The 18,685-nt window shown below is 40.3% G+C and overlaps 2 protein-coding genes across 2 annotated transcripts; one reads left to right on the forward strand and one right to left on the reverse strand.

Moving 5' to 3' along the window:
• Nucleotides 1-2,124: 2,124 nt before the first annotated feature.
• Nucleotides 2,125-4,723, forward strand: LOC144664169 (extracellular calcium-sensing receptor-like). The gene has a single exon (XM_078525280.1). It carries the CDS (start codon nucleotides 2,180-2,182, stop codon nucleotides 4,721-4,723), a length of 2,544 nt encoding a protein of 847 aa, XP_078381406.1. The 5' UTR covers nucleotides 2,125-2,179.
• A 12,236-nt stretch (nucleotides 4,724-16,959) lies between these two features.
• On the reverse strand, nucleotides 16,960-17,814 carry LOC144664170 (uncharacterized). The gene has a single exon (XM_078525283.1). It carries the CDS (start codon nucleotides 17,812-17,814, stop codon nucleotides 16,960-16,962), a length of 855 nt encoding a protein of 284 aa, XP_078381409.1.
• Nucleotides 17,815-18,685: the final 871 nt, after the last annotated feature.

Below are 18,685 nucleotides of genomic sequence, written 5' to 3' on the forward strand. Positions count from 1 at the left end.
ATGTAATATGAAAATATTGAACGCAATTCACCAAAATAATAGCAAATACCCAAACTAGGGTATTGCTATAAACAATAACTGCGCTTTTCAAAATCTTGTGAACTATAAAAAGCCTGTTGCTTTATGGGGTCAGTTTCCAGGAAGTCAATTTGACTTGAGACGCAATCGCGTGATAAGTTAAAAGAATCACGTGGCAATGAAAAGATTGCGGACAAGTCATAAGAACGAACGAAGTTTAATGAAATAGCCAACTTTTATTTTTAGAATTTCCAAGAAAAGTAAAAGTGAACTTCCTGGCTGGACACGGCTGGAAAGTTCAAATAGCTAGGTTTGAATTTTTTTGCAAAGGATTTTGGTGCTAGACTGTATAACTTTAAATTCGTCGATAATTTATCAAACGAAGTGCCATGCAGCCACCGAAGAACTACTTGCAAAAAAAGATTTACATACAACCAGTTTGCACGTGCAAGAGGACATCATTTGTAGCAAAAAAAATTATCCGGAGACTGACGGCTAATCTGAAATAAGAAATAAAAATGTTTAGTTAGTTATAGCAACTGAAGGTTGATAGACGTAAGTAAACTGCCGCCACGAATTTTGAAAAGCTGACTTTTTCGATCGCCAGCCCTTTGTCGGAGGAGATTGGGTTGTGTGTGCATGTTTTTATACTAGAGTATAGAGTTATGCTACTTAAGTAAGTACAAAATGGTAACGGATGACGAATGAAGAAATCTTTTAATTAAACATGAAGTGTGGTTGGTTCCATGGGGAGGCAAGGTGTGGATTTGAAAGATACATTTTCGTTCTGCAGTATTGCGACTTTTCAAAAGAATGACTAGGAAGTTCAAAATGTTAGGAAACGTCGTAAAAGGTTGGCATCTTTGTCGTTTTTTTTCTTTTTGAGTCTCCAAGATGCATATGTTTGTAAAAGTGATCACCTAGTCTCCTTTCTGTTTTTCTATTGTCAATTGAGGGGTGAAAGCGGAATTATTGGACATTATCATAATTAACTATTTCTTTCATTATTTTCTGACCTATTGTTCATTATTCATTCATAAAGTTGGCACGATATTGATTATTCAGTTTCTTACGTATCACATTTTGCTGGGTATGAACAAAAATGTGGTTCACAGACCCAAGCGATTTCTACCGAGTGACCATTGTATTTTTAAAAGAATGCTTCTGAGTAAGGTTCAACCAACATTTATAATCTATAACTTTATTTTTATTTTCATAAGATGTAAAGCGCTATTGATCAGAACATGAAAATATGCGCTATATAAATTAGCAAATTATTAAATTATTATTATTAAACATGCCATAATTAAAAAAAATACTTCCTTATTTTGTATGACATTAAAGCAGGCTCTGTGAATGGAATCTATTTTGATTTTGTCAAGATTCATCCGAAGTCTTTCAAAGCGATGAGTAATCAAAGTATTGACAATTTTTGGAATAATAAAAAAAATAGCCTGCTCAACCTGGCGGAATTTCGTCTGATTTTAGCCGGCTGCGCCATACGGCTTCTTCGGATTGCAATTGCGATATGGTTTTTGCTTGAGAAGCTGTTAGATTAAAGAGTTTTCAAAGTTAACCTCGTTTGTTTGTAATGTTTAATTATAACGCTCGGGATACGTTTTTGTTTGTGAAGAAGCTATGGTTTTGCCATTAATTTTAGATCCATAGAAGTAATTTCTTTGCTTACATACGTTCCATAGTAAGCAAATAGACTATACTAACAGTCGTGTCACAGTCTCTCAATTAACATCAAAAAAGGCAGTTTGAAACTAAACCATAAGTTTAATTAAACCTCATATGTCAACCGAAAATTAATTGTCATTTGAGCGTTGGCTCTAAACCAATAACAGGAAAATGAACTTCAACAATCATGTACCGCATCATAAAATGAAGCAATACAGAAAACATGCTTAGTCATCTTTAACAGCTGTTTTTCGGCTAGCTTTACATAAGTTGCTAACCGCTACAAAATCTTACATCGAAAAGTTTTTTTTTCGTACAAATCGCCCTTCTAACAACTATATACCAAGTTCATATTTTCAACTACTACTGGCACAATTAAGTACAACATGTGAATCACCACGAGAGGCTCAGCGCAATCTTCTCTTGCTCAAAGCAAACAATCAATAGCCACAACCAAAGCAGTCCCTTTGTACTAACGATGAATGGTATTAAGACTTCTCCTTACGGCTACGTCGTTATTTTCTGGCTTTCGTTCTACGCTGATGTGCAAGCACCACATAGAGAGGGAGATGTCATTTTGGGCGGACTTTTGAAAATTCATTCCAAAGGAACTTCTGAGAACCAGTGTGGCGAGCTTGTCGCCAGTGGCTTGGATCGCGCTGTGGCCATGATCTTTGCTATTGAAAAGATAAACAACGATTCGAATCTTCTTACAAACATAACAATTGGCTACGATGTGCGAGATTACTGTGAAACCATTCCAAAAGCAACGCTTATCACTTGCGAATTTTTTAAGGACAGGTGCTTGACGAACATAAGCCAGAGTAAAAATGTACAGCAATCGGTGATGGCCCTCATTGGTCCAGACGACTCTAGCACCGCAGTTGTTATTGGTGGATGTCTTCAAATGTTGAATTACTCAGGCATTAGTGCGGGTGCAACAAGTTCTGAACTAAGTTCAAGTGCTTATAAGCATTTGCACCGAATGGCTCCTTCAGACACCTTTCGAGCAAAAGCCATGGCTGATATCGTGGAGCACTTCAATTGGACTTACGTAGCCGCCGTGGGAAAAGATGATTCATACGGACGAAACGGATTATGGTCATTAGTCAAAGAAGCTGCAATTAGAAACAACTCCTTCTGCGTCGCTATGACAGAATTTGTACCCAATGGGGATTACGTTTTGGGCATTAAAAGTATTGTGACAATATTGCGTCGGCAAGAGAATATTAGAGTTGTCATCTTGTGGTTACACGGAAGCTACCTAACGGACTTTTTTAGTGAAGTCAACAGACAAAAACTCACTGGGCGAGTCTGGGTTCTAAGCGACTCTCTTCAGTCAGCTGCAGATTTTTCTACCCTTGATGAATCCACAGTACTATGCGTTCTGCCTCACAGGTTTTCCGACCCCCGATTTGAAGAACATAAAAACAAACTGACCCTCAAAACAATTCATCGGTACTTTCCGGAATGGTGGAGCGAGATTATTACGATGATAAAAAATTGCTCAGAAAGTAAGGACGAGGAAACTTGTTTTCATGAGTTTGTTCATGGCATGCACAGTTCTTATAGTCCTTACGTCATTGACGCTGTATATTCAGTGGCACATGCTTTAGACATTTTGATCAAAGATACCAGGGCGACAGACAGAGATTACAAGCAAGAACTTAATATGGATATGAATGTCATGCAAAGTCTCCTTTCTAAAGTTAAGTTTGCTGGACTAACGGGAAATATAAGTTTTGATAAACTTGGCGACAGAGGATCGGCCTTCTATGATATTTCAACTTTTCAGCACGTGGCACATGTCAACTCTAAGGAAATAAAAGAAGTTGTTGTCGGAAAGTGGAAACAGAACGACCAACATGAAGAACGATTACATATTTTCGGAAAAATTCGCTGGAATAGTCTAAATGGCAGCCCTCCGAAATCTGAATGTTTGGATCAGTGCTCAGCTGGAACCAGAAAAGCCTTTACTTCGCCATGTTGTTGGCAGTGTGTCTCTTGTCCTCGTGGTACAATCAACCCGATTCCTGGATCTGAACGCTGCATTGAATGCCCCAAAGGAAAACAATCTAATGAGGCTAGAACAAAGTGCGTGGATTTACCTTTGGCTAATTTAAACTATTCCAGTGCAGGGGGAATAGTCATTCTTGTGTTCAGTGCTTGTGGTATAATCGCTACACTTTTTTCATTGACTGTCACTTGCAGATTTTGGAATACTCCTATAGTCAAAGCGTCCAACAGGGAGTTCAACCTCGTCCTTCTGGTAAGCATTTTGATGCTCTTAACTCTGGTGGCTGTCAATCTTTTTGAACCTACAGACAGAATTTGCCAGATTATTTATCCATGGCGTTACTTAACTTACACCTTTTGCCTTTCATTTTTACTGGTCAAAATCTTGCGCATTTCCAGCGTTTTTCAAGTTCCAATTTTGCATACGTTTATGATAACCTCTCTTACAAATAGAATGCAAGAAAAGATCATCGTAACTATGCACATTCTACTGCTACTTGTATTACTACCCTGGCTTCTTCTGGATCCGCCTATCAAAAAGGAACACATTCTAATAGATCAGTACATTTTTATTGAGTGCAAGGCGTATAACCTTGTTATTGGAGAAAGCCTTTTCCTGGTAACGTGCTCTTACATACTCTTTCAAACGGTTTTCTGTGCATTTTGTTCCTTTAAAATAAGAAACATCCCAGAAAACTTTAGCGAGGCAAAGCGAATAGCATTTTCGATGTACATTTTTACGTTTTCAGTGTTAGCTTATCACCCGGTAGAGTTCTCAATGGATGGATGGTACGTGACTGTTGTGGACTGTGTTACAACACTGTTGAGTGCCTATGGCTTTCTTTGTTGTATAATTTTGCCAAAAATCTATATTATTCTCATGAGACCAGAGCTGAATAATTTACACCACATTCGTCAAGAAGTAACTCGATTCTCATTTATAACAAGTTCTGCTGTGCATGTGAATCCCGTCTTTGACGGTTCCAACCAGCATGGCCAAAATTAATCCAAGTTTTCCTTTTATTATAGACGAACACTTCAAATCGCTTCTTTTTTAACTTGTTTTTTCTTGGTGAATTTTACTCTGTAAATAATTAGAACTCACAACCGACGATTGTGTAATTGTTTACTGATCGCTTGCCCACTTTTTGTCAAGTACTCTATTATGGACTAAATTTCATCCCGTTTTCATACTTTGAGTAATAATTTTAGATGGGAAAAAATTCCCCATGCAGTTATATAACTTCGGGCATTCGTCATAGCATTTATTAATGAGGGACTTTTTTGTTCTGATATAATTTTATTATATAGAATGCAGTGCTTTAGCGAGTGGTAGCAAATCGAGAAATATAGATTACTTCATAGAAAGTGCGCCGTACGGATTTTTATTCACGAGTTGCAAAACTTTGGAAAACGAACGAGTGAGCGTAGCGAACGAGTGAGTTTTCCAAAGTTTTGCAACGAGTGAATATAAATCCGTACAAAGCACTTTCTATGCTGTAATTTGTTTATTATATATCTAAGGAGAATTCAACCATTGAGCACTTTACGCCGATTTTTCCAGTTTATAACCTTTGACATAAGACAGTTACGGCGCGAGAAAACAAAGCTACAAATGCAATAGCCTTACAAGCGAATTCTCTATTTAAATAATTACTGGCAACAAACTCTCCTGGACAAGAACTTTATTTAAATAAACACACTGCGTTACATTTACGTTAAAAGTGTAACGAGAGGAAAATGATTATTTGGTTTAGTTTTATTTATTCGCTTCGCTGTTAAAAACATAGAAAATCCAACGTAGAAATTATTGTTTTGGTTTGTTAGCTGTGAGATCATAACTGTAGATAACTGTTAAACTGTAAATGCAACCTGCAGAAAGCTGTAATACACCTGCGAGTTTTTGAAAGTTATTAATGTTTCAGAACTAGGATTAACTTTAGCCAATCGAGCTTAGAAACGTTTATTTATGTTCTCAAAAATAGCGTTTTCTCGTATGATGTAATCTGTATCGCGTCACTAGCTTGCCCTTAAGTAGAACAGCACTGTAAAATATTCTTTGGTTATGTCCTGCTAACGCACTGGTTATGTCCTGCTAACGCACTGGTTATGTTCTGCCAGCGCTTACGCACTGGTTATGTTGTTGGAATAAATCTCTGTTGTTGGAGCCAAGTAACTGCGTATTCTCTGCCGTTCCAAAGGACTGTTGTTGCTGTGTTAGATCCCGAACTTCCCGTAGCTGCAAGCGTGGTTCCCCCTCTATAAGTGTATACGGACGAACGACCGAAAACAGCGCGAAAACTTCCGTTTCAAAAGCAAAACTTCGTATCGCATCGAGGAAACTTGACCACAAGCGAATTAACTACTGGCGAATTAACTTGCGAAATTGGAACAAATTGTTGCAGCACAAGGAGTCGGTTAATTAAACAGCAATAACGACTAAAATCCAGATTAAAAAAATGCAATTTACTTTACCAAGACGATCCCAAGAGTGCCTGAATATTCTTAGAAAGTCCGCGGATGTGTTGTAAGTTCCGATGACAGTCTTGTCTTCAATTCGCTTTCACTTTTCGACACTTCGCCTTCGCCTGTCTTCACTTCGCCTTTGAAGAATGATTTTTATCGCTGCTGTATTCTGTTGGCTTGCATTTCCATTAAGTTCTAAAAAGGCAGTGTTGTAAAGGAACAAAACGTGTAGCCATGTTTTCAAAACATAAGCTGCTGTCGAGAGCAAACTTGCCACTCGCTTTCTCAACCGCAACCTCGTTGGAAACCATTTGAATTCTCGCGCTGTGATTGGTCGAGTCGTACTACTCTAGATGCTGATTGGTTATATTTTTCACATGTGAAGAAAGCTATACGTGAAGCTGATTGGATGTATCACTTTTTTTTACATGTGAAATATAGCAAATATAGAATTCTATTTGCAGGGTTTATTGCTTAAAATTCTCGCTATATATATAATAAAAATGGTATCCACACATGTGTGGATATCAATCGTATCCACACATGTGTGGATATCATTTTTGACCAATCATCTCGCAGTTTGCCACGTTTCATAGCTCAATGAGCCAAAGTTTATCGATATTAAGTCGAAACATCTTCGGATCTTCCTCGGCAATCTTCGGTTAGCTTCGGAAATCTTCGGAAATTTTCAAAAAATGTTCGGAAACATTCGTACGACCTTCAGACAACATTTTGAAAATCTTCGGAAATCTTCAGAAAATCCTCGGAAATCTTCGGAAAATCGCCAAAAACATCGTAATTAGTTGGTCTCAGGCGGTGTTGGACACGACTCGCAAAGCATGCCGGAAGAAATTTTCAATTGCACTTATTATCGTCTGATCGCCGATCTGTAAACATCTCCTCGCGGTGCGAAGATATTCCGATGCTGAAAAAAATATCGTAGGAAATCCATATCAAATCTTTCGCGAGCCTAGTAGCACCTATAGATGATCATAGATGCGTATTGCTGGATTCATAAAGGCGACATTCTACGGCGGAACAACTCATATTTTGGATTCGAAACATCGCGGTTCGTCGACTATTGGAAATATTATTCGATTCTAGCACGTTTGTGATCGAAGTAAACGGGCTAAAATTGAACTTATCTTTGGCGCTTTGTTTTTCAGAAATGTCGAGTTATGTATGAAGTACGTCGATGTACTACTGGCCAACGCAGTTCGCCCTATCGTGGTTTTTGATGGATTTTCGCTGGGTTGTTTTACTTGGAGGGCCCAACGGCCGTTTCGATATATCGAGCGAGCTGCGCGAAGGATAAGTGGAACACATATATATTTATCGTTCTTAAAGCGTGCTGCGCGAAGGATAAGTGGAGTACTTGTTGCGCGAAGGATAAGTGAAATACGTGTATATTTTTCGTTCTTAAAGCGGGTGCGCGAAGTATAAGTGGAATACATGCAAATTTCTCGTTCTTACTAAAGCGTGTTGCGCGAAGGATAACTAGGGAATACATATGTATTTCTCGTTCATAAAGCATGAGCGAAGGATAATTATTCGTCGACTGCGGGACTGCGGGAGCATTTTAGTTCAACTACTTGTGGCTGGGCAATCGCTCCGACATGCCGAATATCGGCCAAACAAAAGGATGATATAAACACTACAATAACAAAAATGGCAAGTGAACATTAAAATATAAATACACATCAACGGGAGTACCAAATTAAGCCCTTGTCCTGTAAGAACATCGACATAAATCACACCATCAACTCCCGCAAAATGCCGCGAAATGGAAGAGAACTGAGTGACATATCAAGGAAAAACCCCCAACTTCAAGTCCAAATTTGACCGTTAAAACGGCGGGGCCCGCCCGGGCCCACCGTACTTTTCTTAAAGTTCAACTATCGAACTTAAGTTCTATGCAAAAATAATCTACAGTACTGATCCTTGTTTGTCAAGAAATGAGCAAATGTTCATCGACGTCGAAAGCTTGCGCCAAACAACCCTTTACCACATGGCATGATTTCAATCGACTAGTTTTGAGAGAAAAATCGCTTCCCTTAATTCAGAACTTGACAGATGACTGGCCTAGGTATTATTCTTCCAGCTCCAATAAAATAATCCGTAACAACCGTTAAAGTTTCGCCGGAATCGCGCGAAGAAGATGAGACCTTCTCAAAATCCTGCGACAACATTGTCCGCCATTGCTTCCACCAAGGTGACAAATGATTGGTCGAAAAATGTCACGTGAACCGTGTCCAACACCGCCTGAGTTGGTCTATATAATAAACAGAATATTACATGGTTGCTTGGAGATATGAAATTTATCTTCTCGTGTTCAAAACCGATATCGAACACTCGAAGATAAATTTCATATCTCCGCGCAACCATGTAATATCCTCTATATTTTTAACCATGGCATACGCAGACTTTTCCGAGAATTTAGGTTTACCTTTCTGTGATTTTTAACTCTATTTTGTATCTTGCCATAAATTAAACATAGACATGAATACAAGAAAATAGTTTACAGTTTAAAACTTCATTGATGTAATAAAAATAACTGGCAAAATCGTTGCAAAAGCTGTGGCAAAATGTAGCAAGAATTACCACGAGCGAAAAAATTGTTTTGTTCAACTAGCCACAAACACTAAATAAACACCATTAATGATCATTGACTTCTAAATGTTGGTTTAAGTAATGTTAAATAAACAAGCAGGAGTGCTTTATCAAGTTTAAAACACGAGGCGCAGCCGAGTGTTTTAGACTTGATGAAGCACGATCTGCGAGTTTATTGAACGGCTTCAAAGACATTCCTAAATAAGCGTGTCCCAATAGAGTTCATATCATCCATGCCTCTGTGGACGTTGGAAATTAGCATACGAAAAAAATATTACGTAGAAAATTAGTATGCAAGAAAATCAAATCTCACACTTGTTTTGAACTGAACGAAGAGGACATGGCATCCACTTCCAGGGATTTTCGAAAGCCTAAAAATGCCGAGGAAGAGAGGAAATTATTAGAAAGTGCTACCCCAAAGTCAACACATGCAGTGACAAAGTGGTCCTTGAAAATTTTTCGGGAATGGTAGAATGGTAGGAAAAACAGAAGTCCAGCAATCGAGCCTCGCGCCTTCAGAACTGACAACTCTAAAGTGCAACGCTTGGACACTGACATAACCAGTATGACGGCTGAGTCATTGAACTTTTGGCTGATTAAATTTGTCGAAGAAGTGTGCAAAGAGAATGGTGAAAGGTACAGAATTTTTCTGGATCTGTATTTAACAACTGTACTATTAATTTTGTACAAAAGTAAATGTACTGCGTGTGTAAAGAAAATTAAATATTCACCACCATTTGTTGTTTCAGTTGATGTATTGTCAATTAACATTCATAAATCACGTGCAGTGACTTTATATCTGATAAAACACCGCATACTGATAAGGAAGAGGTTTTATCAATATAAAGTCGATCCACGTGACGTATTATCGACCAGTTGATAGGTTGATGGCCTTATGAATTATTAATGAGTTTTTGAATGAATGCTGAAGAAGTAAAAGCAACTTATTAAACCCTTAGCGAAGTTGACAAGGTTTAAAGCTTTCTTTTCAGTTAAACACACGTAAGGTGATTGAAAGGGGTTTTGACTCGCATTAATTGGGCGAGCAAATTTAATTACAGCAATTCAAAACTCATAACAGCCGCTCGAAAAAAAAGTACTGCAAATTATCGACTGAATACGATGGGCCAGAAGGCTCACAGTTCAGTTTAGATTTTTCACAGTTCAGTTTAGATTTTTCACAGTACAGTTTAGATTTTTCACAGTTCAGTTTAGATTTTTCACAGTTCAGTTTAGATTTTTCGCAGTTCAGTTTAGATTTTTCACTGTTCAGTTTAGTTTTTTAACAGTTCAGTTTAGTTTTTTTTTTCAGTTCAGTTGTAGATTTTTCACAGTTCAGTGGTGATTTTTTACACAGTTCAATTGTGATTTTTCACAATTCAGTTTTATTGTTATCAGTCCTTCCCAGTCCCTTTATCGTTGACATCCGGGCTTCTATTAAGTTCAGAAAAGGCGGGAATTTTGATTCGTTACGTCGGCCATCTTGGTTCAATACGTTGCATTCAAGCAGGGCAAAAATGCCGTTGCCACTTTACTCACCATGCATGAATTTGAACGGTATTCCTGGAGATGATCAATTAGAACTAATAGCCAGCTATTTTAAACAGGGATACACCAACTTGGAAATTGTGGAGTTTTTAAAACTTCACGGAATAGAAATCAGTTTATCGACTGTCAAAAGGAGACTTCAAACCTTAGGCTTATCGAGAAAAGCGGACAATATACCTAATGATGAGTTAAAGCAGGTAATAGAGAGAGAGAGAGATCGTTGGAAGTGGTTGCTTTGTTGGCTATCGCAGACTCTGGGCCAGACTCAGAAGAAAAGGATATTTTGTCAAGAGATCAAGAATCATGACAATGTTAAGAGAGATTGATCCAGAAGGAGTCGAAAGCCGAAAAAGGAAGAGACTTCGACGAAGAACTTACCAAGCAAAAGGGCCAAATTACGTTTGGCACATAGATGGTTACGATAAACTTAAACCCTACGGATTCTGTGTACACGGAGGCATTGATGGATTTTCAAGGAGGCTAATTTGGCTTGAGGTAGGAACCACAAATAACAATCCTGAGGTGATTACCAAATTTTACCTTGATGCATTAAAACAAGTTGGTGGCTTGCCAAGAAAAGTAAGATCGGATGATGGAACAGAAAACAGCATGGTGGCAGCAGTTCATACATTTCTGAGGTCAAGCCATAGTGACGAGTGTAAAGATATTCCAAGTGTGCTGAAGCTAACTTTTATTCTATCTAACAGTGTATCTAACGAGTACAGATCAGTACAAGCACACGTGTCTGATTCTGTCCAGTCCTCACGCGCATGCGCAAAACCTGATATGTTTACATCTCCACCCTGAAAACTTTGCCGGGTGAAAGAAACTAACTTGGCCTATAAATTGGAACCTAAACAACACAAGATTGTTCAAACTAAATCCAACGCAACAAAGTTCTCAGACGGCTAAGCTGAGTTGTTCTGGTTAACAACGTTTAAAGGTCCAGCCGTAATGGCTTCTTTACAACGCGACCACTTCTGGTTGTCAAATGCTGGTCGGGACTTCCCTCAGCAGCTGTAGCTGGTTTCTGGGGTGTCTGTGGTAATCCTGGTGACGGGACTTGGTGGGATGTAGATGTAGGTGCACTGGACTGTGGTGGGTTGTCTTGGTTAGAGAGCAGTTGCCCTTCAAAGCTTGCTGGTACTCGGCCTGACGGTTTTAGCTGTATTCTGTTGCGCCTTAGTTCAGAACCACTGTTTGTCTCTACAATGTAGGATCTTGGGTGGTTTGTTTCCTCTTTCACTTGCGCGGGAGTCCAGGTCTTGGTTTTTGGTTGAAACACCGATACCGGTTGGCCTGGTACTAGCTTTTGTAGCTCACGTGTGGACTTGCCATCATGCTGCAGTTTCTGAACATCTTGGCGGTGCTGCAGCTGATCTCGGTGGCATTCTTTTGCTTGTGACCGTTGGAGTCGTCCACTGCTGGGTAGTTGTGTGCGATATTCTCTATTGTTCAGCAACTTGGCTGGTGATGGTAAGTTGCTGTCAACAGGCGTGGCCCGGTATGATAAGAGTGCAAGATATGGGTCTTGCCCTGCAGCCTCGGACTTCCTTAGAAGGTTCTTTACGGTTTGTACCATCCTTTCTATAAATCCATTGCTCTTTGGATACACTGGTGAACTAGTAATGTGATTGATACCCCATTGGTCACAGAATGCTGCAAATTCCCTGCTGCTGTATTGAGGGCCATTGTCAGATACCAGGGTTTCTGGTATGCCGTGTTCTGCAAAGATTGATTTGAGGTGGTTAATTATTGCAGCAGATGTCGTGGAGCTCAACTTTCTAATTATGGGGTATTTGCTGTAATAGTCTGCGACTATTAAGTATTCGGCACCTCGATAGTCGAACAGATCACATCCAAGCTTCTGCCATGGATAACTGGGTACATTGTGTGGATGCAATGCTTCTTTTGGTTGCTGTTTGGAAAATTGTGCGCATGTCGGACAGTTCTCTGTCATCTCTTTAATGTCTCTTGATATGCCTGGCCAAAACAGGCTGTCCCTTGCTCTCAGGAGACATTTCTCCGTTCCCATATGTCCTTGGTGTATGATTTGTAACATCTGTGGGCGTAGCTTACTGGGAATTACGAGTTTGTGTCCCTTAAGAATGAGGCCATTTTCAACACTCAGGTCCTCTCTGAAGTTCCAGAACTCTTTCAGGTCTTGTGGGCATTCATTTGGATATTCTGGCAATCCATGATGCACGACATCTTTTAAGTGACTGAGTACAACGTCTTGATTAGTGCACTCTCGTATTTCATCTAGTTTGGCAGGGCTGGCTGGCAGGGTTCGAGAGATCGTGTCCAGTTCGACCACGGGGACTTCGTTGTCTGCTACAGGGGGCTCCATGTGGCTAATCCTGGAAAGGGCATCTGCTATCACGTTGCTTTTTCCTTGAATGTACCTGATCTCCACGTTGTATTTGGACATTTTAAGTAGGAGCCTCTGAAGACGTGGTGAAGCGCTTGATATGCTCTTCTTCCAGATACTTGCGAGTGGCTTGTGGTCGGTTTCAATGACCACCTTCTTACCAAACACGTAATGGTTAAGCTTTTCAAGTGACCAACAGGCAGCAAGTAACTCTCGCTCTATGTTACTGTATCGAGACTCAGTTTCAGTTAACGATCGACTGGCATAGCATACTGGTTTTCCTTCTTGCATCAAGACACATCCAAGGCCTTTAAGGCTCGCATCAGACTGGATAAGGTTTTCCTTTTCGGGGTCTTAATAGGCTAGGACTGGTACTTCAGTGATTGCTTGTTTGAGGTTCTGGAATGACCTTTGGTGTTCCGGTTGCCACAAGAATGGTACATCTTTTTTCATCAGCTGTCGCACAGGTTCTGACACTTGGGCTAGAATGGGTGAGAACCTATTCAGGTAGTTAATCATGCCCAAAAAGCACTGCAGCTCTGTAAGGTTCTTCGGGGAAGGCATGTCACGGATTGCTTTTATTTTGGTTTCGCCAGGGCGGATCCCGTCGGGGGTCCATGTGAGCCCGAAGAAGGACGCTTCATTCACTTTAAACTGGAATTTGTCTGGATTAAATCTCACATTGTTCTCTCTTGCTGTGTCAAGGACAGTTAGTATGTGCTGATCATGATGTGCTTCGCCTGTACCATAGACAAATGTGTCATCTGCGATACCGCTGAGCCCTTCCAGTCTGCCAAAGACCATATCCATTTTTTCTTGAAACACATCTCCACTGCAGGTAAGGCCAAATGGAAGCCTTGTCTATCTATGCTTTCCCCATGTGGTGTTAAAGGTGCACAGCCTACTGCTCTCCTCATCAAGAGCAACTTGCCAAAATCCGCTGCGTGCATCAAGGATACTGAAGTGGGTGGAGCCACTGACTTTTGGTATCACATCATCTATGGTTCTCACATAATAGGGGTTGCGTTTGATTGCCTTATTGAGATCCCGAGGGTCCAAGCACAGACGGATCGACCCGTTGGGTTTTATGGTAACCACAGTGGAGTTAACCCAAGGGGTATACTCATTTTGGACCTCAACCAGAATTCCGGATTCTTTTAACTGGTCTAGCTCTTCCATGTAGGCTTGCTGTAGTTGTACTGGAACCTGCCTTGGGGCATGCTGTACTGGGGGAATGTCAGGGTTAGTTTCGATGTGGTATGGGGGTCCTGGGAAGCAGCCAATTCCTGTAAAGACATCCTGATATTCTTTCAACAGATAGTCTTTTGTCAGTGGGAAGGGGTGTTGCTTGCCTCTGATGTCAAATAGTTTAACAGTATGTACATTGGGCATTGGCTTTTCACTTTGCACAACATTCTGGGTAGTTGCATTTGTGCTGGCTGTGACTGGCCAGTTGAGCTTTAGGAGGTTTAGATCTTGTGCAGACATGTTACCAATTATGGCAGGACCATCAACGTCAACAACTTCTGCTTGGATGACTCTGGGGTTGGGATTGTTAGGACCCTTCACATATATTTGGCAAGATCCAAGATTTGGGATCTCGGCTCCACCATAAGCAGTTAACTTCACTGTAGGTTGTTGTAAGCTTAGTGTCTCAGGGCTTAGTTGCTGGTATAGGGACTTAGGTATAATGTTTGTTTCAGCCCCTGAGTCTATCTTACAAAGTGCATTCATTTGTTTTCCTTCTGGCTTCAATGCCAAGGAGACTTCGAGCAGAGCCTTCTCTCTACAGGATACAACATTTACATTCATGGCCAGAGGTGTTGCTTCAATTGGGCCCAGGAACACATAATCACCTAATGATTGGGTAGGCTCTGACTCAGCTAGGGCATTGTTATTACTAGTAGCTTCAATTTCATGCACATTCTTCTTTTTAAGTTTTGAAATGCATACCTTAGCAAGGTGTCCCACCTTTTGGCAGTAATGACATGTTGCATTTCTTGCTGGGCACTGTTCACGAGAGTGAGGACCCCAACCACAATTCCTGCAGAGTTGCGTTTTTCCTGACTTGTTGCCTTTTTGGTTTTGCCTTGATCCGCCGGCTACTGCATTCAGCTGGTCGCTTGGGAATTGGTTTCTCATCGTTGAGCTAACTGGGTGTACTTCTGACACTGGGTTCATTAGCTTAAGCTGCTTGTCTGCTGATTCGTCTGCTTTTGCCATTTCTCTAGCTTTGCTAAATGTTAGAGCATTTCCTTCTTTGAAACACTCCTTTCTGACATGGTCTGAGTTCATGCCGAGTACAAGGAAGTCTCTCAAAAATCGATCATGATGATCCGATGGATAGTTGGCTTCTTTGACAAGGATTCTAAGCTTTGCAATAAATTCTTCCAACGATAGTGTACCTTGTCGAAGATTATGAAGTTCCCAAGCGGCGATCAACTCGTTTGAGTGGGGTTTCACGTAGTTTTCGAATTTCTTCCAGTAGTTCTCGAGTTTCTTTTGTTCGTCTGCCGAGAGGCCCCAGCTGTTGAACAGCTCCAAGCCGTGCTCACCGGCCCAGTAAAGCAGGTGCTTACACTGGATTTCTTCGTCAATTTTGGCCATCGGCCCCGTAAAGAGTAGTTCACAGCGTTGTTTCCACATTTTGAAGCGTGAGTATAGGTTTTCATCCGTACTCCAGTCCATGGTTGGACCCTTGTCAATGAATGAGGCGCTGGCGGCCATGTTGTCTTCTTGTCAGAATCAATCGTACGCGTGTCGTTCGGAAATCCTTCACTCTTCCACCTTCTCCAGTGTATCGAGCTAAATGGTATGTTTGGTTACTTCACAATCCCGCTTCTGACACCATGTAAAGATATTCCAAGTGTGCTGAAGCTAACTTTTATTCTATCTAACAGTGTATCTAACGAGTACAGATCAGTACAAGCACACGTGTCTGATTCTGTCCAGTCCTCACGCGCATGCGCAAAACCTGATATGTTTACAACGAGGATGCAGGACTTGGTTGTTTCCTCACTGGCAGATCCACAGCTAATCAGAGGATTGAAGCGTACTGGTCACATCTAGTGAAAGATGGTCCTGGATGGTGGATAACCTTTTTTAAAGATTTACGTGACTTCGGTCTATTTAATGACTCAGATCCAGTTCACATTGATTGCATCCGATTTTGCTTCATGCCTTTGCTAAGAAAAAGAGCTCTATCAAGTGGCCGAATTGTGGAATCAGCACATTATATCATCGAGCAAATTTGGAAACAGTAGTGGTCCGAGGGGAAGACCTGATTGCATGTTTTTCCTACCGCATTTGTACGGTACAGATGACTTTAAAGTGAATTTTGATGAAGATGAAGTAGAGGAGTTTGTTGATCACTCTACGATGAGCCCAACCGATTACAGTGAGGATTTCAAAGAATTTGCTCTGACTATCATGAATGAACTTAACCTTCAAGAGCCACATGATGTTAATACTGCTCTTGAACTATACATTAAATTGCTAAAAGAGGTGAAAAAGTTAACATAAGTATTTTTTCCTTCGAGAAGCTGCTTGGCATACAAGTTTATTCTCATTGTTGTTACTAACAGGTACCACTGAAAAGTGTACAGACCTTTTGTGATGCTTGCCGTTACATCCCCACCCTTCCATTGATGGAAAAGCAATTTTCAAAATAGAACAGATATATATATATACTCCATCTTGTTTGTTTAGTGAATTCGCTGACCAACAGGGCTCTTTCTATACATGTATATCTTTCACAACAAGGGGAGTGCTTCATGGCGCTCTTTCACATCACCAATTACTTAGTAACGGGATGAAATCAGGTCACAAACCCATTTATTTAACAATGACATGATTTTATTGCATTTCTACTTGTTCAAAAATAAACATTTGTATGCCTAAGGTAAAATTTAGGCAACACATTTTAGTATTCTCAGTAACTGCTAGATTGGACTGGACTCAGTGCTAGCATCTTGAATATAGGCCAACTTGTGAACTAAAACTAAACGAAAGTTGAACAACATAGTTCTTCTAAGTTATTAACTCAACTTATGGACTCGAGGTCCTCACAAGTCAACGTCGTTATGCATAACAAAACACAGAACTCAACAGATTAACAAAACTTCTATCTTGTAAAAGTAAGTTGAAAACACTGACAAACCTAATACGCAGCAAGTCAATGAAACTCACTCCAAAAGGTTCACGATGGCTTAGCGAGGTCAAATTGTCACATATAAAAACAAAAGGTCTTATGTTAGGAAACCTCTGCTTAGTAATAATCCACTAAAACCCCTAGGTCTTGCACTTAAGCCCTCGCATTTAATAAATGTTACCTCTAATTTCTTGCCAACTAGGATATCCATTCCTGTTGTGAATTGCAAGAACTTTTGCAGCTTTGACATGTCCAGACCTCTAATAAATCTTTGCAAAAATTTAAATGCATCTCTTTCTCCCTCATTTACTGGATTCGAGAAGAGACAAGATAACACTTTTTTTGTTGTTGGTTTGAGAGAATGATACAAAGCCTCTATGTTTGAAATAGCTTGAAATGGGGGGTACTGCTTCAACTGCTCTACAAAAGGTTGTAACGATGCAATCATGAGATGTGGTTTCTGAACTAACTCTTGCTTGGCTATTTCAAGAATAACCTTGTTAAGGTTTCCACTATTTACCATCCTCCTACACTGAAACCTTTCAAGGAAATCACTGAACTCATCTCCCTCATCGGGAAGTTCATTCTTCCTCATGACATCTAAAATCAACTCCTCTTCCACTGGAGATAAATATTTTGTGAAGGAGTCAATAAAAAGGTTATCTGGAACTTGGTTGCCAAAGAGGCAGTAGCATACAAATGCCTTTGACAAAAATGTGGGAAAATAAGAAACAGTCTCATATCCCTTCACCAAAATTCTTCCCACAGCCTCCCATTCTTTTACAAAGTGGTCATGTCTTACAAAGGGGACCCTCTCCCTTTCGCCAATGGTCATTGAAATTGAGAATTGGCTCCAAAATAAACTATATACCTCACAGTTTACACCAATACCTACCCCTGGTTCTAAGTCACCCCTTTCATTAATAATACGAAAGTTGATATTACAGTTCATTACACTGGGGTCTTTAAAATGTTCAATTAAATCAGTTCTTACACAGGTGCGGTGAATTGTGAGACTTCTTTTTTAAAGCTGATCTCTTGAATCTGAGTTGGAGCGAGAAGGGGGTCTTTCCTCTGCAGAGCCTTGGCCATAGTTGGTACTCTCTTCAGTCAGAAGCCTTGAGGAATTGCCACCTTCAGTCACACTGCCATTTGATCCTTCATTTACTAACACTCTTTCAGATGAACTGGGACTTGATAAAGCTGCTACCCGCCTGGATCTTATTTCATCCACAGTAAGGGGGACTGAGTTTTCTGTAGCCTCAGCTATGCAGGCTAAGTTTTCTGTGGCATCACTTCCCCCTCCATCAGCGATCCTGGAAGATTCATATTCTCTGTCCTGTTCGCATCCAATACACTCTTCACCTTCCAAAAATGTACAGCTACATACTGAGCAGACAACACGCTTACTGACACCTGATTCTACCTGTGAGATGTTCACACTGCTTGGCTGCTCAAAATCTCCAGGTTCATCTTCAAATTCTGAAAATATTGCATCTTTATGTTGTGATCTTAGATAAAGGTAGGTTGTTGATGGGTAAAGGCCTTTGTCCTTTAAGTAAGTTTCAATAGTTCCATCACCAGGAAATTCAATAATGGCTGTCTGGGTTGTGTCGCAGATATCTAGAAGCATATCATCAACGGGACCAGCGAAAGCACTTTTACCATCTGGGAAGAACAAAGCACTGGCTTTTTGCTTCACCTCTTGTACAGTTGGAGGGTCCAGTCTACTATAAGTAACAAAGCGGTTCCCCCCACCGTTCTTCTGACGAACTGGAACAAAAAGCTTTGACTTCTCGTCGTAATGAATCCAACGAACTTGG

The sequence above is a fragment of the Oculina patagonica genome, chromosome 8 (assembly GCF_052425735.1).
Source record: "Oculina patagonica isolate OP01 chromosome 8, crgOcupat, whole genome shotgun sequence".
Classification (NCBI taxonomy): Eukaryota; Metazoa; Cnidaria; class Anthozoa; order Scleractinia; family Oculinidae; genus Oculina; species Oculina patagonica.

What these genes read in the sequence shown, in the direction of transcription:
- LOC144664169 (XM_078525280.1), top strand. Translation starts at nt 2,180, where the DNA reads ATGAATGGTATTAAGACTTCTCCTTACGGCTACGTCGTTATTTTCTGG.
- LOC144664170 (XM_078525283.1), bottom strand. Translation starts at nt 17,814, where the DNA reads ATGAACTGTAATATCAACTTTCGTATTATTAATGAAAGGGGTGACTTA.